Consider the following 26918-nt stretch of genomic DNA (forward strand, 5'->3'; position numbering starts at 1 on the left):
CTACCTCGGACACCAAGTGGGGAGCGGTCTGGTGGCCCCCCTCCAACTCAAGGTAGCTGCCATCCAGTCCTGGCAACCCCCCGAGACACAAACAGAGGTCCGAGCCTTCCTGGGGCTCACCGGATACTACCGGCGGTTTGTGAGGGACTATGGCAGCATTGTGGGGCCCCTCACGGAACTCACGTCCAAGAACAGCCCAAAGAGAGTCAACTGGACGCCCGACTGTCAAGCAGCCTTCGAGACGCTGAAGGCCGCCATGTGCACCGCTCCTGTACTCCAGGCCCCCGACTACAGCCGCGAGTTCATCGTGCAGACCGATGCCTCCGACCATGGTATTGGGGCCGTCCTCTCCCAACTGAACACCGAAGGGGTGGACCAACCAGTGGCCTTCATCAGCAGACGCCTACTGCCCCGAGAACAGCGCTGGAGCACCATTGAGCGAGAGGCCTTCGCTGTGGTATGGGCCCTCAAGAAGCTCCGGCCGTACCTCTTCGGAACCCATTTCCGGGTACAGACGGACCATCGGCCCCTGCAATGGCTCATGCAGATGCGGGGGGAGAACCCCAAACTATTGCGATGGTCCATCTCCCTGCAGGGGATGGACTTCACTGTGGAACATCGCCCTGGCCAAGACCACGCCAACGCGGACGGCCTGTCCCGCTTTTTCCGCCTCGACGAGGAAAGTCCCCAAGAAGATGGGTGACTCTCCCCGCCTTCAGCTGGGGGGGACGCATGTTGGACAGGCCACATGAAGGGCTCGCTCCCTCCCCGCAGGACAGGGCCCGGGCCACCGTCAGCACCATTGCCCGGCCCAGCCGCCATCTTGGACACGGCACCACGCGGCCGCGCGGCCTCAGCCCAACCCCAACCCTGGGCCTGGCCCCGACATCCCGGCACCACCCTCCACCCAGGAGGTGAACGGACCACTTGGCAGGTCAATGGGAGTACGAAGTGTCGATGGCTCTCCCCCGCCAGGTGCCGAGCACCCCCAGCCTCCTCGGGCGCTGGCTCCACCCCCCTGCTGGGTGTCTGGACTCCCTCATCCCAGACCTCCCGACCTCCAAGAGCGAGGGTCCGGACATCAAAGGGCGCCAGACCTATAACTGAGGCAGCCCCAGGACAGGAAGGCAGTTGTATCCTGGAGTCGAGAGACACCGAGAAGAACTCATCCTTGACGGACTGCTGGCGCTGCCACAGCCCTGCCTTGTGAACTATTGTCCTGCCTGCTGGCGCTGCCGCGGCCCTCTGCAACCTTCATCCTCGTGGGACCTGCTGGCGCTGCCGCGGCCCTCTGCAACCTTCGTCCTCGTTGGGACCTGCTGGCGCTGCCGCGGCCCGTAGTAACCTCCATCCTCGTGGGACCTGCTGGCGCTGCCGCGGCCCGTTGCAACCTGCATTCTCGTGGGACCTGCTGGCGCTGCCGCGGCCCGTTGTAACCTTCATCCTCGTTGGGACCTGCTGGCGCTGCCGCGGCCCGTTGCCACCTACGACCTCTTCGGGACCTGCCGGCGCTGCTGCGGTCTGACCCATCCGAACACCGAGCTCGAGGATTGTGAGCTATCACCGTCACACCTCCGTACCCGTGGGTACCAAGACTGTCCCGCTACCCCCTTCCCTTACTAGAGACTAGAATTGAGAGGATCATCGTGTCCTGATCGCCTTGTATCGTACCACTCTACTACCAGAAGTGCCTATAAAAGGTGTTACCCTGATCTTTGTGTGGTGTCCATCTGTGGGGGGGAAGTTACCTGTCTGTGCGATCACTGTGCTCGGCCGACCCTCCAGGTCTCCGTCTAACACCGCCACACACTGTCCAGAGGGATCAGACCAAGTCTTCCTGTGGACAAAGGAACGCGTCCGCCTACACAGCACTCCCACCCCTCTAGAGCCTATAAGGGTGTAGCCACATCTATCCAGTGCTCGACAGCGGTTACCCCGTAAATGCTTTTCTTGTAGAAGGACTATGCCTGAGGCGTATCTTTTAATAAATTGTATGACCACATATCGTTTAGGTTTTTAATTGAGCCTGTTTATGTTCCAAGACCACACCCTCAGTGAATTCATGTTTTTAGTTCCTATGGCCATATGTGGATGATTCCCCCGTCTCACCTAGATGCTGGGTCCTCTTGGGTCAGTGTACCTGGGCCATGCATTCTTTGCGTAAATAGGCAGCTCATCCCCCTATCACCTCTCTGAGCCCTCGCTGCCATGTATAAAAGAACATAACGAACAAGTAACTTTACCCACGGTCCTTCTCCCTCCCCCCACCCTGCTACCCAGGTTGCGCCAACCCTAACTACCCAACCTGCAGAGAGCATGTCGCCCCAAAACCCGCATGGTAATATTTATAAGAGGGAGTATCCTGGCCGCCTCAGTGTGAATATTGGAAAGGAAGGAAGGAAAAATAGAAAAAGGGAAACAATAGTGATAACCCCAAGTAGAACAAATAAAATTGACATGCCCATTCGTAGGACAGCTACATTTGACCTCAGTCCCGGCTGCAGTCCAGCCCCACTTCGTCACCAGTCCGGCACCCAAACATTTGCCCCGCAGTCTGCCTTCCATTTTTCACAGTTTGTTGTGGCGTTTCCAATACGAAATACCTCCTCAGATTGTAACACTTCCACTCGTGTCCTGCTCAGGATCTGGGGTGGCCTCTGTAACTCTTTGCTGCAGTTGTTCCAACTTTTGCTTGTGACTCGATCGTTCTTGCCCGTGTCCAGGACCGTGGCACCTGTTCCAGTCTGCCTTGCGCCATCCCTCCAGCCACTCCCATGCTTCTTCCAGCGAGGTGAAGTGCCAGGTCTTAACCTCCGCTATCACCCGTAACTTTGCTGGGTAAAGCATGGAATCTTCAACAATGAAGCATGATGATCCACTGGAAATCTCATGACTGCATTATAGCCGAGCTGACACATAAAATATGCATATCATTGACCTAAAAGTGCTGGGTCCATGAAGGGAAGGCCTCAAGAACCTACTGATAGTCCAGAAAGAGGACACATGTGCCAAGAATAGCCTGTATATGTCCTATTATTTATAAAGAGCTCATCCGCCAAGGTGTCATGGTGCTACAGGCCAACTAATAAACACAACATTGTTGTTCACTAGGTATGATGGCAAAATAATCTCTGCCTAGGATACGGAAACAACTAAGTCTTCAAGGATTTCCTTAGGCAGCCTAAGTTTAATGAAAAGCAGTGTTCTGAACCTTTGATTCTACAACAGAGAAGGCATTTTGGGCCCTGGTGTATAAAAACAAGGGGATATTAGATGTCGATGACGAAAAAAATAAGCATTTAAAACTCCTTCTCTGATTTGTTGAGAAGCCATTCTAAAAATCTTGTGGCTCTACTAAAAATCGCACTGACGGGCACAGGAATATTAGAGAGAAAGAAGTCCAAGCATTCCCACAAAACACCTCCGCACTAACTTGAAGCAGTCAATACAGCAGCAGTAACATTCTCCTATAGTTCTAATGTTGCACCTCCATAATGTAGTGAATGACAGAGTGACAAACATTTGTAGAATGTCCCTGTGGGAATACGCTATTTATTGATGCTATACCACCCCATGTCGCAGCATTACATCTCTTAAAGGGGTTTCCAAGTGCATCCAGTACTAATATATAAACATTCTACCACAAAGGTTCTGAAACTTCTCATTTTCATTTGTGTCAGTGCACATCAACCCTGGCTTGCAACTTCGGCTATTTCAAAACTGGACACTGAACAGAGCTCTGTCATTGCACCACAGTGAACAAGGATATAGTTGTGCCTCAGCTGCGAATATATAAATATTGGAGCAGTCCATTGGATAAAGATCAGTCAGGCTTTTGTCTTGTGCCCTAATACGCAGCATTGATAGTATCAAACAAAACATACATGAAGGACGAATTGCCAACTTCATCCGCCTACATTTGTCATCATTGTTTGAAACAGTTGATCATATTCTATAAATAAACTAATTGGTTTCAGTGACAAAAGCGGAGAAATGTGCACTGAATAGGTGTGTGATCATTCCTAGAAAATAAGAGCACAACACTAAAATGTGTCCTTTCTTTATTCCAATTTTCAATAAAATATTGAGCAGAGAAACAATGCTGAAAACGAAACTATGAAATAAAAATTAGCCAAACATCTAAAAATCTTCAAAGAATTTGAAAGATGTGCCTATTTAAAATTGGAATAACCTTTTGAATACAGCAGATACCTTTTAAACTGCCAAACTAGATAACATCTGAAAAATTTGCTTTACGGCAAGGCTGCAAAAAAAGACAATTCAAATACTTGCAGACCGCAATATGGAATTTAACTTGGATGCACTAAAATTTAAGAACTAAAATTCAATAAATGATTGCCTTAAAATTGCACCGGTCTTGTCTGAAGTGAAAATGTAAATATGTTGCTATATTCTCTTTCCTCCAGGGATGCTAGAAACTACACACACTTCTAAAGCTTCTGTTTTTTTTGTTTAATCCTGTCTTACCGCAAAGAAAAAGGAAAGGATTCAAGAGAAACTTGACGGGAGTAAAGAAATTGGGAAAGAAGTAACATAATTAAACTGACTGGAAGTATATTATTTTGAACGACTGATGGAGGATCAGATTTTCTTCTCTTTGCTGAGATTTAGATAAATACTTTTAGGACTCCCTCTCTTTGGGTTGGACTACAGTTTAGATTTATTACAATTATTTTCTCTCCCTGCAGGATCTTCAGTAATCGTCTTGCAGAGAAATAAGGAAACATCAATGTTGAGTCTGAGCATATTAATAGGATGTGCTGCTCTGCAAAAGCCAAGCACTTGTCCTCGGGTGAAAACGTTCTAGCTTTAAGAGCTTCACGTTTGCGGTGTCCTTCAGCTGCATTGTTGGGTGGCTCTAAAAGGACTATAAAGTAGGTTTACAGTAGTCTGAGACCACAGCAGAGAAGATCTTATTTACTGTGTTCAGGACATACTAACACTCATCTGATACTAATTCAATGTTATAATCAGGATATACTGAAATATTTCCTGCAAACCTCTTTGATGTGGTGGTGGTGGAAGGACCCTCAGTGAGCAGTTGTGTATGGGTAGACATCAGCATGCCGGCCCACGTGCACCCATATGTGTTTCAAATGACAGTAACTGTAGCCCAACATGTATATTAAAGTAAAGAACTTAGAGATGTGACCTCCAGGCATCCACAAATCCAGGAGCATTGCAACACTTTCTCTTCCTTGATCACTCCATCCCCCATATTCAATTTCCATCTCACCTCCCCCAGATGTAGGGGCCGTACAGCGCCTCTGCAGCACTCAGCCAGCGCTCCACCAAACCAGCCAGCTTGCTGGTGGCAGTCTGCAGCAGGCAGGGCTCTGCCCACACTCTGCTCCTGCAACAAAACAAGATCACATTTTACAGCAACAGATAAAGAACGTTTCCTTACAGCATCCCACACAAGAACAGGTTGTAAACACCTTATAACTATTGAAAGGAGGATACGTTGCTTTCTAGCATTCTCAGCTGCAACCCGCCATGCATGCCAAATTCAGGTCACACAAACAATAGGCCCACTCTAACCATTGCTGCATACAACAGAACTGTGTCATACTTTTGTTAGCTAAAGAAAGCAGGTCTTGAAGGTGCTTAGCCAATTGGAGAACAATATATAGATATTTTCAGAACAAAGTTTGGTGGGTTCTTTTGCAGTGAGAACGTCAAGAGTAACAACAGCCCTGACCAGTGCTAGCTCAAGGGAGAGCTGCAATAGACTAGAATGAGACCAGGCAGAGGTCTTGTCTCACCCAGATACACAGCAGTGGCTCTCAGCTGCCCCCGCAAACCAATGTTCTGAGCTCTGTACATTTCACTTTTCCAACAGTATACTCGATAATAATCAATATTGCTTTATCGTCTACCCTTCACTCTTCTGTTGTCGTCTCTTTACTGGTTGAATTTAGATACCCTAACCTTCTTAAACTAGGACACTAACAACAACTCTCTCAATTCCTTCTTCTGCCACACCAGCCCACCAGCTTACCACAAACTGCAGGGCCCGCACAAGGAAGACACATTCTTATGTAGTTACCTAGGCCCGATGTCAGCAGGTACAATATCCCCTGCGGCCAAAGCCACAAGATATGCTGGAACTGGGTAATCCATCTGAAACTGGTAGATGCCCTCGTCCTGTAGGTAGATACTCCGGGTGGCACTCATCAGCACCTGGATGCCTTCAGGAGCCTAAAAATACACACAAAACATAGGTCATTTAAAACATGGCAAGTCAGGCTTCAATAGTTGTATATCAAAAGGAGGTCAAAGACAGGTAGTACTAGTCAGGGAATTATGTTATAATCTCGAGGAAAGCACTGAGACTCAAACATAATTTGCAAAAGGCAAAACATGCTTTAGAGGAAAGAGGGACTTTAAAAAAAAGTTCAGAAAACCAATATTCTTACACATACTCTCTTAAGCACATTCATTGTTATTCAGTCTATGTGAGATAAATGTACTAGAGATTTGAGAGCTTACTTGTCAGCATTGGCTCCATGCTTGAAGCACTTTAGGGTAATATACTCCTGAAGCAAGATTTACTCTCTACCACAGGGTCTGGAGGGAATTGTTCTACCGTCATGTGTGATGGAAACTTTTCTCATTGATTTAACTGGTTTTGAACACACCAGCTACAAGGAAAATGAACAAACTGCAATCTATCTCTAATGTTTTCCATGTAAACTTTGATGGTAATTCTTCCAGAGGTCTCTGTTGCTTGACTAGGTAATAAAGTCAGGTTCTTGTTCAAGACCAAAAAAGATCTCATCAGCTGTTGATGTTGTGTCTTCCAGTATTCAAGCCCTGTTGTTTAGTGACCCGCCTATGTTAACAGGTCCTCTGTGTAATACAATTTCCTTTGAGGTTGAAAGCCACAAACATTTAGGGAAGGTGGACTGGGATACATTCACTTGACATGGTACAAGGCAGTGTGCACAGAAATGGCAGCTGAAGTCCGTTTGACAGCGCACAACATACGTCCCCAGTCGTCGATTTTACAAGATCGTCCTACAGCTAAAATACAGCCATGTTAGATCAATACAGGTTATCTGCTTCTGCCTGTATTGGAAGTCCTACCTCCCCACAGCATTACATGTTCACTATTTATTCTCAGCCACTGCAAGAGACGCGATTGCTCTTTGACTAGTCAAAGTCCTGGCACTTACCTTAACTGTAGCAGAATATGTGCTTTTAACTGCCGGTGTGTCGAAGCATGGGAAGAAGGATCGGTTACACACGGAGTGGCCTTGGGTAAACACAAACAGTTTAGAGTTGCCATACGTGAGCTCTGGATCCAGCCACCAAATCTAAGGACGACAAACAGAAATATAAAGCATGTTGAGTCTCACCCTAAAGAGCTGAATAATCACCGGTCAAGCCAAATCACTGGTAGGAAAGATACAGAAATGATAGCGCAGGCAATTGCAGACGATACCGAACACTAGCAGGAATTATGCACTCAAAAGAAGAACCATCTACTTGCGATATCCATAGGCTTGCTTCTATGATAAACTAATTGCACGGTCATGGAGCATTGCTGTAATTATTAAACTAAATCATCTGCAATAGGCCCTATCTGCAGGTCAGGCACCGAGAGGGCCCAAAAGCTTTCTTTTAAGGAAGGCAAATGATTGTGTTATCACTTCCCTCTCTCAACCCAAGTAACCCTCCTGATTTGTTCCAATATAATTATCTCCAAGTTATAACTGCACACCTGGCATAAGACGTTATGATCCTGTATTTATGCTGCTGAGAAGAGAACAAATTGAATCACCAGTGCCATACGAATCAGAGTTACACCATCACAATGCCATCTCATGGATACATAACTGCTTAACAATGAAACCAAACACAAATGTAGTGGTCTCTGGTGATCAATCACAACGCTGAATCAAGGGACTCAGATTGAAATCAGTGGAGCCTTGTTCTATCCTTGTCATCTACAGCACTGAGCTAGGCTTCAATATTGAGTTTTTGACACCACAGTTAAATACTGTGGTCAGCTCCTGCCTCTTCCTTCTCAAAAGCCTTGCTTTTCCACGACTCCGCATACAGTGTTGGCTATTCTCATCTCAGTTCACAGTAACCAACCACCTGAAATCCTGCTAAAAAGGCCATGCTCACATACCTCCAACTCTCTTCTTTGTTTCTTTCTTGAAGCCTCCCTCTACTATTTTACACATGCTTTCCACTGTGAGCCTTTTTATTCAACTCTGCAGACAAAAAAAACTTCCAATAAATTACTTCTGAGTGGTAGGAAAAGACTGATTTTGGTTCCTTCCGCTAACCTGTGTATCTCACAATTCAGTCCATCCAGTTAAATAACAACCCGTTGAATTACAATGGGAGTAAAGAACTGCCTCGCTGTGCCTAAATTTAATTCCATCCTAATGATATATACCTAAGCCCTGAATGTTCATCAGAACAGCCTCCACATTACCTTTATTAGAAAGCTTTAAAACTGCCTTGAAAATCTATAAGTCCAGTAGGGATGGTGGGTCAGCACGAAGAAGGGAATGGAGTCCATGCATATGCAGTACTAGTGTTACTCTTACATCTACCTTGTTTTTACTTCTAAACTTTGGAAATCAATCGCCAAGCACAGAAAACAGCTACAAGGTAAAAAACCTTTAACACTGAACTAAATTACTATGAACAAACAGGCAAAACTGACATCTGTTCACAAGCTTGAGTCTAACAAACAACTTAGAAACTCAGGGTTTCAAGGAACATATGTGGGCACCGGTGTTCTCAGAATAAAGAACATGGATATAAACGTGTTTGAAAAATAATTTGCAACTCCTCCTTTCTAACAATGTCCGCGTGATCCATCCATTTCATTTATAGCAATGTGTCACAATGGACCACGTTTAAGGGGATATGATTGGAAAAAAAACTGGAGACCAGGAGGAAAATTCCTCTGGCAATGAGAACATTTGGATAAAATATGGAAAGTGAAGAATAATTTCTGCCAATTGTCCAAAGTTGCAGCACACCGACTAACCCAACTCACACGTTTTTATAGGAAGGAACTTTAAACGAAAACAAAGAGGGGAAGATATTGTTCACCATTAATGTGCAGGAAAAGAAAAGTTATTAGATAAGAAGGAACCCATCTTCCTAAAGTAAAAAACAACTGAAGTAATACAGAAGTAAGTATTACTGAATGTTACAAATACAATATTGCAGTACTGATGCAAATTTGATCAGTGACACACACAGAGCAGATAGACCAGCAATTTTTCAATTTCCAAAAACAACAAGTGATGGACTGAATGTGGATCAATGTCACACACTCCCCCAGTCAAAAGATCTGGGCCCAAATCCATCGTTTTTTTGCACTCCACACCACCCTGGGTTAGACAATGGCGATATGCAAATCAGCTCTGACCCTGTTGCCCCATGGGAACAGTCCAGTCCGAACTACAAAAGCCATGCCCTTCCCAGAACCGGTCCGGTCCTCGGATGCTTGATTCTGTTCTGGGAAAGACATGGCTTTTGTAGTTCGGACTGGACTGTTCCCATGGGGCAACAGGGTCAGAGCTGATTTGCATATCGCCATTGTCTAACCCAGGGTGGTGTGGAGTGCAAAAAAACGATGGATTTGGGCCCAGATCTTTTGACTGGGGGAGTGTGTGACATTGATCCACATTCAGTCCATCACTTGTTGTTTTTGCAATTGCCGCCCTAAGTGCGCTGGGGATGCCCAGACGTGGGTCCCAGGCACTCCACACCACTTGGAGTCAAGCTAGCCGGGCTGAAGAGAGGTGTTACCTCGAAACCGGTCCGGTCCTCGGATGCTTGATTCTGTTCTGGGAAAGACATGGCTTTTGTAGTTCGGACTGGACTGTTCCCATGGGGCAACAGGGTCAGAGCTGATTTGCATATCGCCATTGTCTAACCCAGGGTGGTGTGGAGTGCAAAAAAACGATGGATTTGGGCCCAGATCTTTTGACTGGGGGAGTGTGTGACATTGATCCACATTCAGTCCATCACTTGTTGTTTTTGCAATTTTTCAATTTCCAGCAGGGTGGTGCTGTCCTGCTGAACTGAGAACCTTCCTACTGTTAAAAGGTAAACAATGAACTGCCACCACCAGAGAGCAAGAGAGTCAATGATCCTAGAGTCCAAAACCAAATTAAGAAACTTTCCTGCAGGCGGAGCCAAGTCGGCGTTGAAGATGGCCGCCCAGTCCCCCGGCTCCGTGTACCATCTCCTCCCGAGGGCGCCTTCTGCCTGATATCCTAATTCAAAAGTGCACACACGGGCGCAGGAGCAGCTCCGGTACTCGATGGCACGTCCCCGAAGTTTGTACCACCTCCACACGGGGAGAAACGGACAGCGGCGTTTGCGGCCCGAGGCAGCTTGAAGACCGGGGACTCGTCTGGTTCGCAGGACCGGCCATCAATTGAACAACAACGGCCACCAGCTGCAGTGGGGGGCCGGTCGGCTCCGGATCGAATCGGACCGGCCGATTTTCGGACCGCTCGCTCAGCTGATTGGGGGCATGAGTTAGAGATCGGCCCTTCATGGTTCCCCTGAGTCGCTTGTGCCTTTTTGGGAACTTTGCTCGCTTACCACCGGGGACCGTGGTGCGACCTGTCCCGCTAATTGCGGGAGCATCCCGAATTTGAGTCCGGCCGCGTTTAATAGCGCGGACTCCCTCGGCGGCTGTGTTTTGGCTACGTCTCCACTGTTTGGGTGCCCTGCTGGTGATACCATGACGTCTGCTGCCCTGCTGCGCGTGCCCCGGCCCCGATCTATGATGGTGCATCCTCGGAACGTAGCGAGGGGAGCAGAGTGCTGCGTCTGTGCAACCGAGTCCCGACCTGATTTGTATCCGATGGAGGCAGGGAGCTTTACAAAAAGGGGGCACGGAGCAGAACTACGTCTTGGCGATCTCCTTGCTGCCCTAGCTGACCTTCGTGATACCTTGGTGCAGGATGCCCGTTCACTGGGTGATAAGCTGGAAGATATTGTCTTTGTGGCGGAACGAAAGAGCCCGGGTGGTTTGTGGGCGCACAGTGGTATGCTTCACTTCTTACCCAGACGCGACAATATGGCGCCGGTACTGCTATCCTAGAATCCGGGACACGGGCTCTCGAGCCATCTCCAGTTTGTGACATTCGTGATCTAGAACTATCCGTGGGCTCCTGCTTGGAACCGAGCGATGGACTTTCTTTTCACGCCATGCTGTTGGTCTCTCTGGTTCTGCTCCAACCACGTTTTGACTCTGTGACGCTCTTTCCCTGCTCTGCTTTGCCGATTGCGATGTGGCAGTCATGTTATTGTGTCAGGTTGGGTCCATCACGCTGGTGGGAAACGGGCTCGGATGAGGTCCGATCGCATCGCAGCACTACAGAATGGCTGCTGTCTGGGTTTGCTCTGATATTCCTATTCCTTACGATTGCGGGTTTGGAGTGCGCCATTTTGGTGGGCCATCGTGATATGCGCAGGGCAGGACAAGGCTAAATCATATTTCCTCCGTCTCGATACTTCCTGCTTGCGGGTTTATGGGGGATGTGTGGCATATTGTCTTGTTTGTTGCCATGCTGGGCTGCTCCTGTGCCTTGTGCACTGTTCTCTTGTAATACTTTTAGCGGAGGTGTTTTACGTACTGTCCATAAACGTTATTTGCAGAGGGAGAGGCCGGGGGACTGTTAGAGGGCTCCCCTCCGTTTTTCCTTTCTTTCCTTTCCTTCCCTCGCTTGGGTTCCTCTTTTAGTCTAGGTGGGTGGTAGTTTCCTTTCTCTCTCTTCTAAATCTCGGGTTTCATAAAATGGGCGACAGGCACTCTGCTGAGGGGGAGGCCGTAGCCGGAGGCAGGGGTGCAGGGTGGGGGGTATTCTCTGTTTTTCTTTCCCTTTTTCAGTTTCTAGGGCCTCTTTCTTTCTTGCTCTGCTTGACTTTTTCTTTCTTTTCTTTCTTTTCTTATCTTTGGGATTCCGAGTAGTGGGTAGTTTACCGGATGTTCTTATGTCTCAAGCCAGTATGGGGGATGTAATAATAGTTCCTTTTTAGATACGGCGGGCGTGTGCTGCATTGGGGGGCGTAATGTAATATTTGTTGACTATCCTGTTTAGTGCGCGCTAGTGCCTGCGCCCCGCCTGCAGTGGTCCCGAATATGCATATCCTGATTTGTGATATCCCCTACCTCTGGTGTTCCTAGATTGTACGACATCGGATCCTGTTCTATCTCTGGACTTTAAAAAAAAAAAAAAAAAAAACCTCTCTTATCCTGGTACCGCTATGGTGCGACAGTATCCTGGGTGTTGGTGTGGAATTGAGGAGGCGGGATGTATGTGTTTTGACTTATTGATTGGCGTTGACCGTCTCTGCGATAATGGCCGGCTGTGATCTTGCTGGCCTGTAATTGTATTTGCTCTATGTCACAATAAAGGTTTAAAAAAAAAAAAAAAAAAAAAAAAGCTTTCCTGCTGCAGATCTATCCAACAGAGAGTAAATCTGTCGCAGACGAGAGATCAGTGCCAGAAAAAGGAGTTAACTGTTCTATGACCCAAATACCACAGGCTGTAAGGTGTTTGTTTAGAACGCAATCACTGCCACGTAAATCGAAAAAAAAGGAAGAAGGAAAAAAACAGGTTGGAAACGTTTCCCACAGACAAATGCAACTCCATGGGCCAAGGGCTTATCCGGATCCTGCTGAGCCTTGTCACAATTATCTTTTTCCTGTCCTTATATACAGCTATGAATCGAAAAGCCTGGAGTTTAGCTGATTAGCTGTTCCGTGTTTTCGTGTTAGAGTTGTCAGGAAGGCAGTTAAAAACTTCAACGACACAATATTCAACAAAGTGAGAATATTAAGAAATAATTGTGTGGCCTATATCCAGGACTAGAGCATCTGGCTCCTCTGCTGTGATCCACTGGTGCTTCTTGTAATTAAAATCCCAATATCAGTTTCCATGATTATTCATCTGAATGAGCGCTCTTCCAAAAACAACATTTCAGGCATGCAAATGGAAAGTGGAGATTGAGTTACAGTTTATGTCTGATTGCTCTGTGTGCAGAAACAAAAGGTTCAAAGGTCGAAAGGACAGTGTTAGGGCTATCACAATTATTACAGTTCTCACTGAACTGTATTTCAAGTCCAGATACATATATGATCAGGATTTTTCTAATGCCACTGTTAGAGAAGCCAATGCAAATATAGCGAACACACACACTCTGCACCGGGTTTTTGTGAGCGCATTCCCAACAATCCTCACTCAAACTTCAGTTACAACCTGAAGGAAGAAATAAACACTTGTCAACCCAGTTTTCAAGTGGAAGGAAAAAAGAAGGTGTTGCTAAGAAATAGTTTTTAAAATGTGTCTAATTTTGAACCCTAAACTTACATGCATGTAAAATTTCACACCTGTTTGGATCGAAGTTTACAAAATAACTAACGATGGTAGACATGTCTTACAACAGATTTCAAGCTATACCTACTTCAGTAAATCGAGTACATAGACATTTACCACAATACTTCTGCCATGCATATAGCAAATTCATATTCCCTAATTTGTATCGAAGAAGTGTGCTGGTCAGTATCGAAATTAAATTAAGTCAGTGAGTAGCAAACATCATAACCACCCATTTGTTATGTTTATTAATGTGGAACAAGTACACCAACATTTCTTGGTGCCAAGTACAACGCCATAACAGCACATGCAGAGATGGCAGATTAAATAATAAATAGGCATGCCTTTTCTGTTTTTTGGGAAGTTTATTAAGCAGCATTCAGTGCAAAACTAAGGGGATGTGAGGGGCAAGGAAGTAAAAGTATGAGATGCACCACTGAAAACCCCTACTTCTGACATATCTTCTAAACTAGGTACTTAAAAAGAGATCACACACACCACAGAACGGCTTCATGTGCTATCACCAAATTATTTGGAGATATATTTTTCTTCTCTGGAAGTTTGTGTGACAGCATAGCTGACAAGCGGGTCAACATTTACTACAGGCTGCCCAGACCTTTGATGGGTAATGACTGAGCAACCTTTGAGTGTCAATTGAAATGGCGAGGAACATCTGAACCACAACAAAGCTTGTTGACAGATGTGTTGGACAAATTATTGGCACGAGAATAAAACTGAAAGGAATTTATTACAATGACCTATTACTTTCCATATAGATACATATTAAATATTTATTTAGGACGAACAGTGGAAACATGCTGTAGTAAGGAATGTCCACACGTGGAGTTATTTCAGGAACTTTATTCGGTATCAATCATAACAAGATGCTCCCAGCTTGACAGGACCAAAACTCTCAACATTCTAAGGCTGTCTCCAGAGACAGCTACGGTTCGCACCAAGTGGGCATGAGAGGGGAGGGGGGAAAAGAGGAGAGTGGAAGATACCAAGTGCCAAGTTGCAACACATCATCCCCCCTAGGGAAACCAAGGGAGTGGGAACGGGACAGCAGAGAGAACGGGTATGGTGAAGAGGAGAGAAGGGAGAAAGGTGAGGCAGGGGTGAAAGTAAAGGGGAAGACGGAAGAGAGGGAAAAGATTACGAAGGAGGAACAACAGAAGAGAAGGATACGGGGAGTGCGAAGTGGGGAAGGGGAGACACCTCAAACCCAGGGCCAGCGAGGCTGTCCCAGTAAGGTAGAACTGAGTGAAGATAACTGTGGAGGCAAGATTTTAACAACCTTAAAAAAGAACTTGCGGAGGAGAGAGGGCCAGGTCGGGGCAGGGGACCCTGTACCGCTAGGTCCCACGCGGTATACTGGCTTGTGACGCAATGGATGAGCAGGAAGATGTCACATGGGGTTTTGCAGGAACTTCCCCACCCTATGACGCGTCCTCAGTCACCTCCCCCTCTGCTCTAAGCATAATAATTAGTGGAAATCAACGAAATAGAGTTCTGCACTACTCCCACCAGTCCTTCCATCTCCCACTGGAGAGGTGCTCCAGGAGATGCCGCTCATATCACTTCTTTAAGCAGAAACTTGAACCCTGGCAGTGCCCGGCAACACCCTCTGGCACACTATGTCTCTATTGCAGTAACATCAACGATGACTGGCCTCGGCGCTCTTTTGTCCTTCCTTCCTTGGCCACTACCAGCAACCAATACTCTCTTGACTTCCTTTTCAAATAGCTCGCGCTGAACGACTTGATTCCCCATTGCCCTAGTTCCTTTCTCCTGTTTCATCCTGCATCTTCCCTCGGAGAACTCAGAAGTGTTTTCTAGGTCCAGTAACTTATGCTTGCTTCTATCATCATAGCGTGGACCCCTCAGTCCTGACTGGACATTTGGCTGGAAATCTTTTAGTATGGATCTTTGCATTACCTTGCTCTCTCTCTCCGCCGTCCCACTGTAGGGCCTTTGAGGGTATTCTCCCTCTTCAAACTTGAGACCACTTCTCTTTCCTTTAGACTATTGACAACATACTCCTCCCTCACTTTAGACTCGAGTTCAGATGGCGTGGTCATTTGCCTCATCTCTTTGCTATTGAATGGATTACCGTTACCTTTATTCTTTTTGCGCTCATTTACTATTGCCCTAGCGTGTTTTCCCTTCCTTTCGAATACTTCTTCTTCTCCTCCTAAACCTTCTCCACATTTGTCCTCTAGTTTCTTACGTATTTCTCTCTCATCCACTATACATCGATAAGATTCTCGTTTTCCTTGCAAGTTGCTGATGGTGGTAATTTCCCTTAGTACTTTAATACTGGCAGCCCCATCCAAAACTTCATTACAACAAGGGGTGGTGATGGACAGAGTCTCTGAATTAAGCAGAGTACTCTCACCCAGTCAAGAGATCAGGGCTAGATCCAACACCGTTTTTTAGCTCATTGCACCATCCCAGTTTCAGAACCTGGCTGTATGCAAATTAGTCTGTCCCTGGCCCAGTGCATCATGGGAACAGGGCCAGGGACAGACTAATTTGCATATAGCCAGGTTCTGAGCTGGGATGGGGCAGTGAGATAAATAACGGTGATGGATCAAGCCCTGATCTTTGGACTGGGTAAGAGTGGTCTGCTTAATTCAGACACTCTGTTCATCACCACCCCCTTTTCTGTATCGTTTTTGGCCACTATAGGTGTGGCAGGGTATACTCAGACATGAGTCCCTTTCTCACTGCTCCATCAGGATTCAAGCAAGCCGGGCCGAAGAGGCTGAAATGCCAGAAACCGGTCCCCGGTAGCTTGTCTCCTTTCTGGTGAAGAATTGGCTTGGTAGTTTGGTCTGCCCTGTTCCCATGATGCACTGGGCCAGGGACAGACTAATTTGCATATAGCCAGGTTCTGAGCTGGGATGGGGCAGTGAGATAAATAACGGTGATGGATCAAGCCCTGATCTTTGGACTGGGTAAGAGTGGTCTGCTTAATTCAGACACTCTGTTCATCACCACCCCCTTTTCTGTATCGTTTTTGGCCACTATAGGTGTGGCAGGGTATACTCAGACATGAGTCCCTTTCTCACTGCTCCATCAGGATTCAAGCAAGCCGGGCCGAAGAGGCTGAAATGCCAGAAACCGGTCCCCGGTAGCTTGTCTCCTTTCTGGTGAAGAATTGGCTTGGTAGTTTGGTCTGCCCTGTTCCCATGATGCACTGGGCCAGGGACAGACTAATTTGCATATAGCCAGGTTCTGAGCTGGGATGGGGCAGTGAGATAAATAACGGTGATGGATCAAGCCCTGATCTTTGGACTGGGTAAGAGTGGTCTGCTTAATTCAGACACTCTGTTCATCACCACCCCCTTTTCTGTATCGTTTTTGGCCACTATAGGTGTGGCAGGGTATACTCAGACATGAGTCCCTTTCTCACTGCTCCATCAGGATTCAAGCAAGCCGGGCCGAAGAGGCTGAAATGCCAGAAACCGGTCCCCGGTAGCTTGTCTCCTTTCTGGTGAAGAATTGGCTTGGTAGTTTGGTCTGCCCTGTTCCCATGATGCACTGGGCCAGGGACAGACTAATTTGCATATAGCCAGGTTCTGAGCTGGGATGGGGCAGTGAGATAAATAACGGTGATGGATCAAGCCCTGATCTTTGGACTGGGTAAGAGTGGTCTGCTTAATTCAGACACTCTGTTCATCACCACCCCCTTTTCTGTATCGTTTTTGGCCACTATAGGTGTGGCAGGGTATACTCAGACATGAGTCCCTTTCTCACTGCTCCATCAGGATTCAAGCAAGCCGGGCCGAAGAGGCTGAAATGCCAGAAACCGGTCCCCGGTAGCTTGTCTCCTTTCTGGTGAAGAATTGGCTTGGTAGTTTGGTCTGCCCTGTTCCCATGATGCACTGGGCCAGGGACAGACTAATTTGCATATAGCCAGGTTCTGAGCTGGGATGGGGCAGTGAGATAAATAACGGTGATGGATCAAGCCCTGATCTTTGGACTGGGTAAGAGTGGTCTGCTTAATTCAGACACTCTGTTCATCACCACCCCCTTTTCTGTATCGTTTTTGGCCACTATAGGTGTGGCAGGGTATACTCAGACATGAGTCCCTTTCTCACTGCTCCATCAGGATTCAAGCAAGCCGGGCCGAAGAGGCTGAAATGCCAGAAACCGGTCCCCGGTAGCTTGTCTCCTTTCTGGTGAAGAATTGGCTTGGTAGTTTGGTCTGCCCTGTTCCCATGATGCACTGGGCCAGGGACAGACTAATTTGCATATAGCCAGGTTCTGAGCTGGGATGGGGCAGTGAGATAAATAACGGTGATGGATCAAGCCCTGATCTTTGGACTGGGTAAGAGTGGTCTGCTTAATTCAGACACTCTGTTCATCACCACCCCCTTTTCTGTATCGTTTTTGGCCACTATAGGTGTGGCAGGGTATACTCAGACATGAGTCCCTTTCTCACTGCTCCATCAGGATTCAAGCAAGCCGGGCCGAAGAGGCTGAAATGCCAGAAACCGGTCCCCGGTAGCTTGTCTCCTTTCTGGTGAAGAATTGGCTTGGTAGTTTGGTCTGCCCTGTTCCCATGATGCACTGGGCCAGGGACAGACTAATTTGCATATAGCCAGGTTCTGAGCTGGGATGGGGCAGTGAGATAAATAACGGTGATGGATCAAGCCCTGATCTTTGGACTGGGTAAGAGTGGTCTGCTTAATTCAGACACTCTGTTCATCACCACCCCCTTTTCTGTATCGTTTTTGGCCACTATAGGTGTGGCAGGGTATACTCAGACATGAGTCCCTTTCTCACTGCTCCATCAGGATTCAAGCAAGCCGGGCCGAAGAGGCTGAAATGCCAGAAACCGGTCCCCGGTAGCTTGTCTCCTTTCTGGTGAAGAATTGGCTTGGTAGTTTGGTCTGCCCTGTTCCCATGATGCACTGGGCCAGGGACAGACTAATTTGCATATAGCCAGGTTCTGAGCTGGGATGGGGCAGTGAGATAAATAACGGTGATGGATCAAGCCCTGATCTTTGGACTGGGTAAGAGTGGTCTGCTTAATTCAGACACTCTGTTCATCACCACCCCCTTTTCTGTATCGTTTTTGGCCACTATAGGTGTGGCAGGGTATACTCAGACATGAGTCCCTTTCTCACTGCTCCATCAGGATTCAAGCAAGCCGGGCCGAAGAGGCTGAAATGCCAGAAACCGGTCCCCGGTAGCTTGTCTCCTTTCTGGTGAAGAATTGGCTTGGTAGTTTGGTCTGCCCTGTTCCCATGATGCACTGGGCCAGGGACAGACTAATTTGCATATAGCCAGGTTCTGAGCTGGGATGGGGCAGTGAGATAAATAACGGTGATGGATCAAGCCCTGATCTTTGGACTGGGTAAGAGTGGTCTGCTTAATTCAGACACTCTGTTCATCACCACCCCCTTTTCTGTATCGTTTTTGGCCACTATAGGTGTGGCAGGGTATACTCAGACATGAGTCCCTTTCTCACTGCTCCATCAGGATTCAAGCAAGCCGGGCCGAAGAGGCTGAAATGCCAGAAACCGGTCCCCGGTAGCTTGTCTCCTTTCTGGTGAAGAATTGGCTTGGTAGTTTGGTCTGCCCTGTTCCCATGATGCACTGGGCCAGGGACAGACTAATTTGCATATAGCCAGGTTCTGAGCTGGGATGGGGCAGTGAGATAAATAACGGTGATGGATCAAGCCCTGATCTTTGGACTGGGTAAGAGTGGTCTGCTTAATTCAGACACTCTGTTCATCACCACCCCCTTTTCTGTACCATCCAAAACTTCAGCGCCCTCGGATTGCGGCGTAGAGTTCTTTGACACACCTCCCTTTGTTACCCTCATGCTTAGCTTCGGTGCCTGCTCCTTCATTTGTTCTCCTCTTCTTCCTTTGTGTGATATTCTCAGTTTCATTAGATCCTTCCACCCCAGTACGGTGGGTCCGCTTTCTGTTATGTAAATGGTGCTCCTAGACTGATTTCCCCTGTACATTAAATCCATGACTTGGTATCCTATTACTTTAATGTCATCTCCTGTATTAGACTTTGGGGAAATGTTTGCCTCTTTCAATACGCTTCCATATTTTTTGACTAATTTACGGTTCCATTCCCTCTTGCTCATCATACTATGACGGGAACCTGAATCTGTTATCACGTCTATCAACACTCCACCTATACTGATGGTACATCCCATGCTTATTTTACTTAGATTGACTTCCTCGTGGCCACCTCTCCTTGACGTCTTTTAAATTTCTCTGATCTTGTTCCTTGTTCCCCACTGCAGGTTTGTTAACGTGCGTGCATTGGGCAGAAAAGCCCACTGGGTGGCAGTACAAGGTGGCGTCTGTACCATTTACCCTCTGTAGAGGTGACACTGGCGTCTGTAAATCTTCACGGCTTAAATTTTTCTGAGAAAGAGGATGGTTATTACTCAAAAACCCACTCTCGGATGCTCCTCGCGCTCAATTTCCTAGGAGCACCCCTCTGTGAGTCAGGGAACAGTCTCGGTGACCGGTTGCGCGGTCTTTCTATCACCCGCTTCACCCCCCGAGAACTCCCCTGGTTCCTCAGTGAATCTCGTAACCCGCAGCGTTATTTTACACAGGTACGTTTGTAAATATTTAACCCCAGTGGTACAGCCTCGCTGGCTCTGGGTTTGAGGTGCCTCCCCTCTCCCCACTTCGTACTCCTCGTATTCCTCTCTTCTGCTGTTCCTCCCTTGTAACCTTTTCCCTCTCTTCCGTCTTCCTCTTTACTTTCATCCCTGCCTCACCTTTCTCCCTTCTCCCCTCTTCACCCAACCCGTTCTCTCTGCTGTCCCGTTCCCACTCCCTTTGTCTCCCTAGGGGGGATGATGTGTTGCAACTTGGCACTTGGTATCTTCCACTCTCCCTCATTCCCCCCTCCCCTCTCATGCCCACTTGGTGTGACCCGTAGCTGTCTCTGGAGGCAGCTTTAGAATGTTGGGAGTTTTGGTCCTGTCAAGCTGGGAGCATCTTGTAATGATTGATACCGAATAAAGTTCCTGAAATAATTCCACGTGTGGACATTCAGGTTATCCTTAATGTGTTTATGAAATACAATGGCAATATCAGGGGTACTTTCTTGACGGTGTCATTGCATATTGTTGTCCTTTGTGCAAAAGCATGAAAGGAAGTTGTGCAGTAACACCTGACTGAGCTTGCTGACTGCATCTGAGACTTTGGAAGCTTGTGGCTCCTTTCAGTGATCACAAGGCACCACTACAGAGGTTGCAGCCATGCTCCTTAGAGCCACTGGATCCTGGCAAAATTGTCATCGTTTGCATGCCCTTGGCGAACAGTTTTTAGAGCAGCCACTGGAAGGATGGAATCTGAGGGCTCTATGTGCATCCTTCACAAAAGATGTCTGTGCTGTGTTGCGCTAGCAAAATAAAACTGAGTCATGGATCCATTGGTCAGCAACATGTGAGGGTGCCAAGAGCAAAATGTTGCTCATGTGCAACTCGTTGGGGTCACTGTTTTACTACAAGCCTTGTTGCAACGAGCTGAACTGGATATAATCTTGAAAAGGTTTTTTTCCGGGACCTTGGTTAAATACTGTATAAGTATATCGGAAATGGGTCCCAAGTGAAGGATTTGAATCCCAGTCAGACACTTCCATAAAATAAAAAGTCCCACAATTCCTAAAACATTAGGAATTGCAAGTCTCAATGTATTTGTTTTTTAAAGGGGGCGATGAATAAATAAAATAGGCCGTTGTAGTCTCTTTAGGTTGAAGCCTACCAGCCAGCAAGGCTGTCTCGTTGCTAAAGGGTGCTTGTGGACACTCCAAAAGCTGATCTAAGAATGCATTCTGCCCATTGTTTACCATTGGCTTTTACGTTTTTAACTCACATTTGCTTGCTTTGTATTTGCAGTCTTTTTTGTTTTGGGCTATACAGCATGCCTTTGTACCAACCGTGGAGTACTCCCTGATTACTGTATTCTTCCATGATTGCTTGTTTTCTATAAACAGGACTTTTCGTTGCTTATATACCTACACCTCCAGGATTGCAGTGATGGGTAGGTCGCTGTCAGTTACCCGTGCAAGATGCTCAATAGCGCTCAATGCCCAGCTAACTCTGCAATACCTAATGTAGGAAGCTGGCTCTCTATATAAGGTACAAAATAGAAGTATATTGTGCAGAGAGTCCAGTCAGACCCTGTTTAGTAATAATACAGAGGCAAAAGTAGACCACATTCTCTATTTGTGGTAGTGTGGATGAGAAGTTAGACTTATCAGAGGGTAATGCTTAGGAATAAATGAGACACTCAAGAATACATTCAAGACCAATTTGCAAAACTAACACTGATTTTATATAATTTCTACGGACGGAGAACTTTGTTCACAGGTAAGTCCTTTTTAGGTCGAGCCTGGGCAGCACATGCGCTGCTCTGTGAGGCATTTTGTTCCTAGACTATGGGCATTAAGCATCGCCCATGTTTTCAATTGACTTCTCTTGCTTTCAATAGTAAATTCCCTTTTTGATTGGTGGATAGGCTTACTAGTCCCTCCTTTTGGGCTTTCGCATCCTCCCATGAGGACTGCCCGTTACTTGAGCTAATACACTTCACGTTATTTCCCAAACTTCAACATCACTCTTCAAGTGGTTGCCCTGCCTCAGCTTGTGTTCCTGCCCTGAAACCTTCATTATTTTTTTCAGCTTGGCAAGTCAATTAATCTGTTATTCTCCCCGTACCGTTCCCTACACCACCTAATTTTTCCCACAACAGGGCATGCCTGCCCCCACCACCCCTCTGAGATCGCTGCTTCTACCGACTCATGGTTGTGCTTTTTCAGCTGAGGCGCCAGCTGTGCCGTCCGGTCTGTCGTATAAGTAAAAACATTTCCATTAAAAACATGCAACAACTATTGAAATCCTCAGAGGTCACTGAGATCCTGTGACCGCAGCCCACTGGTCCCCTGTCTACCGCTGATAGAACTACTAATGACAGGTTCCCATCTAACCTTTGCCTACTCTAACTCAAGCAAATACGAGACCAATTGCCTAGCAAGCTCACCACGGCGGTATGGATCCTGACACACCAGCGGCTTACTCTAGGTGTCAGTGAGGCCAGTGCGGGCTGAGTTGCAGTGACCCTTAAGTGCAGTAATAGAACAGCTGCTTGCTATGCACCGCCGCACTATTCATCCCATCACTGTCAAGACTGTGTAGTAAGTATAGCGGCGTGGCCATTCCTTCTATGCTCTTACCTTCCCCTGTACTTGCTTAGACCATTTGTAGTGCTTAACGGTAAATGGCACTTAACTGTACGCCGTTGGGCGTCCTTTCCCTGGGCCCACACTCCTGCAGGGACGGAGCCTTTGTGATTGGAGCACTTCCAGAGGCAATGGTTATATCTGAGGATGGTAGAAGAAGCTTTTGCAATGCAATAGGTCTCGCATTTGCGAGAGTTTGAGCTATTGGCACTGTAAATGACAATGCTTTTTATGCATTTTAAAAACCTGCAAGCATTGCGTAAACACACAGTTTGTACTTCTAGTCGTTGCTAAGCCACTCTATGAGACTCAACTGTACAGCACTCTGCACACCCTCAAAGACACACCCCACCATGACACTCTACTCCATGCCACTAACTTTTAGCCATGCTGAACATAATCCACATTGGTATACAACATGGCCAGAGCACACTAGCAAAGCCAATAGCTCTTACATAGGCGAGACCTATTTGCTTTGCTAATGCTTGTTTTATGACTACTGCGACCCAGTAATTAAAACTGAGTGACAAAAGGAAACAAAGAAGAGAATAGCAAGGCAATGGTAAGAAGGATAGATGGGGCAGGAATTAAGTTTTGACGAGGGGTAGTTTTGAGGATGAAGGTTGCTAGGAGAACTTTAAAAAAATGCCTGGTAAGTAACCTGGGTGAGTCGAGGGAGTAGGGTTTAAGAGGGTGAAAAAACAAGGGGAAAGGATTTTGAGATGGGGAACCTCTCTCTCAAAAGAGACTTAGCAAAAATAAAAATGAAAAGGTGAAGGCAGCGAGGAGACTCGAAAATACAAGCTGTACAAAAAGACAATTTACCAAGATGGGTACTCATCAAGTTGGCTGTCATCAGTCTGGTGAAAGCTATTCTAGGTGAAAACATTTGTCAAAACAAATTCTGCAAAAGCGATTCATTGGAACCGTTTTCATTGTGTTCTATTTTTAACGGATACACAAACAACCAGTCCACGGTCACTGTAAGTATTGTAACTGCTTTAACAGGAGCTGGCGAGGAGCACCCAGAAATCAGGATAATGGACCCATACTTGGACTTTTAGACTGTTCAACAGATCTTGTTTTGTTGGCTTCAAAATTAAAAAGGTGAAGCCGATCACCACCTCCTTACTGTGGGTACTCTGCTGCTGAGGGAAAGGACCAAGCTCATTTCCATTGAATGTACATTATGGCCTACTTGTATTTTTGCAAATGAGTTGTATTACAAGCTTCATACACATAAAATCTGGCCCAAATGTTATGAGGAAGATTATCGAACAGCCGCATAAATGATGGCAAGAACAGGAGAGGATTGAAATTTGTGGAATATCCCATTTTAATATTTGATGGCATCAGCCAAATTGCGAAAGTGCAACCAACTGTAAACATCCATTCAGTAAGGACTTGAACCAGACTAACAGGGTACCTTTAAATACCAAGATAAAACAGAACTGGGCCCATCCACCGCTTATCAACTTCATGTTCAAGATCATCAAACATCAAATGCACCACCCTTTCAGTGCTCCAACCCGGCTAAAATTCAATAGATTCAAAAGATGGGTAATAACAAAATGATGGACCTGAAATAACTACTTTTTCCAGCCGACTATGGGGGAGAGATAGGAAAGTTATTCAAAATCTTAGGGTCAGTGGTGGCCTCTTAACAAGTTCACTCACTGCAGCCAATAAACTACTAAATGATTAGTCACATCCTTACATGTGTTCAAATTTTGATATGGTAACTTCTTGGGGCTCATCCAAGATCAGCATGACAAGAGGGACGTGCAATGAAGTCATTAATATTTTGTCTTTTCTGTTCAGCTCCGAAATACTTTTAAATAATTCCATAGAGGAATTTGAGTCATGCTACCCATCTTAGTATTTAGCAAACAGGGCTCCATACTGCTCACAATGACATGGAAACACAGCAGGCACTGTGTGGCATTATGTGCACTTAGACTCAAAGCCTCAGAAGGAAGACTGAGGTTTCCAGATTATGAATTATACTACTGGGAAGAGCAGCAACAATGGGTAGCCGAGTTGATAAACACAAAACTAGACTTGCAACACTCGATGATAAAATGATCTTGAACCCAGGGGAACCAAGACCGATCCCCCCATTTAATAAATATACTTCACCAAGGTTGGCAGCATCATTTTAGGAGAGTAGGGTTATGCATATTATATGCCCCACAGATACCAATAAGCACCTTAATTGCACCGGAAAATGACGTACAAGGACTGGAAAAATTACAGCATCAATATAGTCAGAGATCCATAGGGCATAGGCACACTTAGACCGTTTCAGGATCTCTTCTGCAAAAACTAAGTTCCCATAGGGCCATTTTTGGGCATGCGGAAGACTTTTAGAGACCATACATTAAAGATGGAAGGGTGCTGCCTTGGAAGAGCCACACATATGCAGCTGATGCTCTCTATGAGTAAAAGGAAAAGAGCAGTAACAACATGACAAATTTGTGGTGGACGACACTAAAAGATATCTATCTATTCAGTTTAGAGGCCAAGCGGTCAGCAGATATGGGAATCAAGTTGGAAGAGAACTGCAAGCTGATCTTATAAGGTGACCCTAAAGTCTCCATGAATGAAAAACTAAAATTACAGCATTTTAACTTTGTGTATTGCGCATACGTTATCCCCAAAAGGGTAGCAAAAACATACGCTACCATAATGACCAAGTGCCCTATATGTGAAAGTACAGATGCAGATTTCTATCACATGGTGTGGTCATGCTAAATAACAGCAAACATCTGGGATCAAATTGTAAAGATATTGTAAGTGAATAGAGAGGTTATTGTAAGAAACACTAAACAAGACAGATCTACTAAAATGAGACCTGTTTACTGGGTCTTATGCCCTGCCCATCGCAGGAAATTACCTAGAAATAAATTCTTAGACTTGGCCCCAGTTACTGCAATAAAGGAACAGCAATGGCAAAAAAAATATAGTGCCCCAGTTTCTTTTTTAAATTGCAGAGACTAAATTAAGATGTAGAACTAAAGAGCAAAATCCCTAGAATGAACAATTCAAAGGCCAAGGTGCATCTGACAACACTTTGGACAAGTAGGAGATGAGAACATCTTTCAAACAGGAAGCAAACGATAAGAAACCACCATTAACCTACTGGACAGCAAGATGTCACTAGTAAACACGCTCCAAAATACAAATACATTCCTGCTAAAGGCACGTGCCAACCCGGATCACTCAAAGACAGAACAGACATCAGGACACTTGTGTGTGGACTCCTTTGCACCTAAAGTTTAGTTATAACCAAGTTACTGCCCAAAATATGGATACATGACACAGACAAGACAGAAATCACGACAAGCCAGGTACAGTGTATAAGACTACTAAAGTTTATCAGAACTTTCTAAAAAAAATGAGATTGAATGGAACCTAAAAGAAGATTAATCTTAAATGCTAGCCTGATCTCCAGTGCAACAAGTTGTTTTGATTTTATTCCAGATTCGCTATTTTTCTGGAACTGCATAAGGAGCCCTTGTCATATGCTTCAAAAATAATCTCATAGCTTCCATGGTGTGCCTTTTTGTTAGTTTTGTCATATAGTTTGTTTTACAAACTAGGGAATAACCCTGGTTCAAGCACTTTGGATCAACAAAATCTCCAATTTAGAGTTGGCCATGGCTGACAAAATATGGGTTGAGTCAATATCCAAACGTTCTTAGTTTTAAAACCTGATCCACAGCAACATGTCAATAAATGGCCTTTAAACTTTTAGTAGGAGCTATTCACCCACTAGAATAAAGTATAATAACGTTGGGTTAATACAGCATAACTTTTCTGTACTCACCAAGCAAATGAAAGTTGATGCTTTTTGTTTTAAAAATCTGATACCATCGGACCCCACCACACTTGACCCACTATGTTCTTTATTACATAACATTCAATGACAATATCATGTTGTGTTAAACTTTTTGACAGAAGCCAGATGTCTACCAACCAGTGTGCACAGGTGTAATGGCCAAATTGTCCCTTTCAAGCTTGTCTAATTACAGTAGCAGCAGGAACAAGATTTGCTGTGATACGGTGACTAAGGTGGAGCTCAAACTAGTACCTGTAAAGCAAGCAAAACTAGCACCACAAGATAGGCCACCAGGAACGAACCTCAAGCTGCCACAGAAGATAAATGTCTTAGCAAAAAAAGGGCCAGAGTTGGATCGCTCACCACCTCTAGAACCAGGGCAGAGCACAATAGTGGCTTCAGAAGAAGCAGGACCAGTCGGAGCAAGGTACAGTGCAATGATGTAGAAC

General features: G+C 46.0%; 1 protein-coding gene across 1 annotated transcript in view; it reads right to left on the reverse strand.

Annotated features, from left to right (window-relative positions):
* The window catches only part of RNPEPL1 (arginyl aminopeptidase like 1), a 139441-nt gene that overhangs the window by 74731 nt on the left and 37792 nt on the right, over positions 1-26918 (reverse strand). Inside the window, exons 2-4 of the mRNA XM_078665847.1 lie at positions 7200-7340; positions 6071-6222; positions 5258-5374 (exon numbers count right to left, since the gene is read on the reverse strand). Coding sequence (XP_078521973.1) covers positions 5258-5374; positions 6071-6222; positions 7200-7340 — 410 coding nt within the window. The remainder of the gene's footprint in view (positions 1-5257; positions 5375-6070; positions 6223-7199; positions 7341-26918) is intronic.

This window comes from Lissotriton helveticus, chromosome 11 (genome assembly GCF_964261635.1).
Source record: "Lissotriton helveticus chromosome 11, aLisHel1.1, whole genome shotgun sequence".
In the NCBI taxonomy this organism is placed as follows: domain Eukaryota; kingdom Metazoa; phylum Chordata; class Amphibia; order Caudata; family Salamandridae; genus Lissotriton; species Lissotriton helveticus.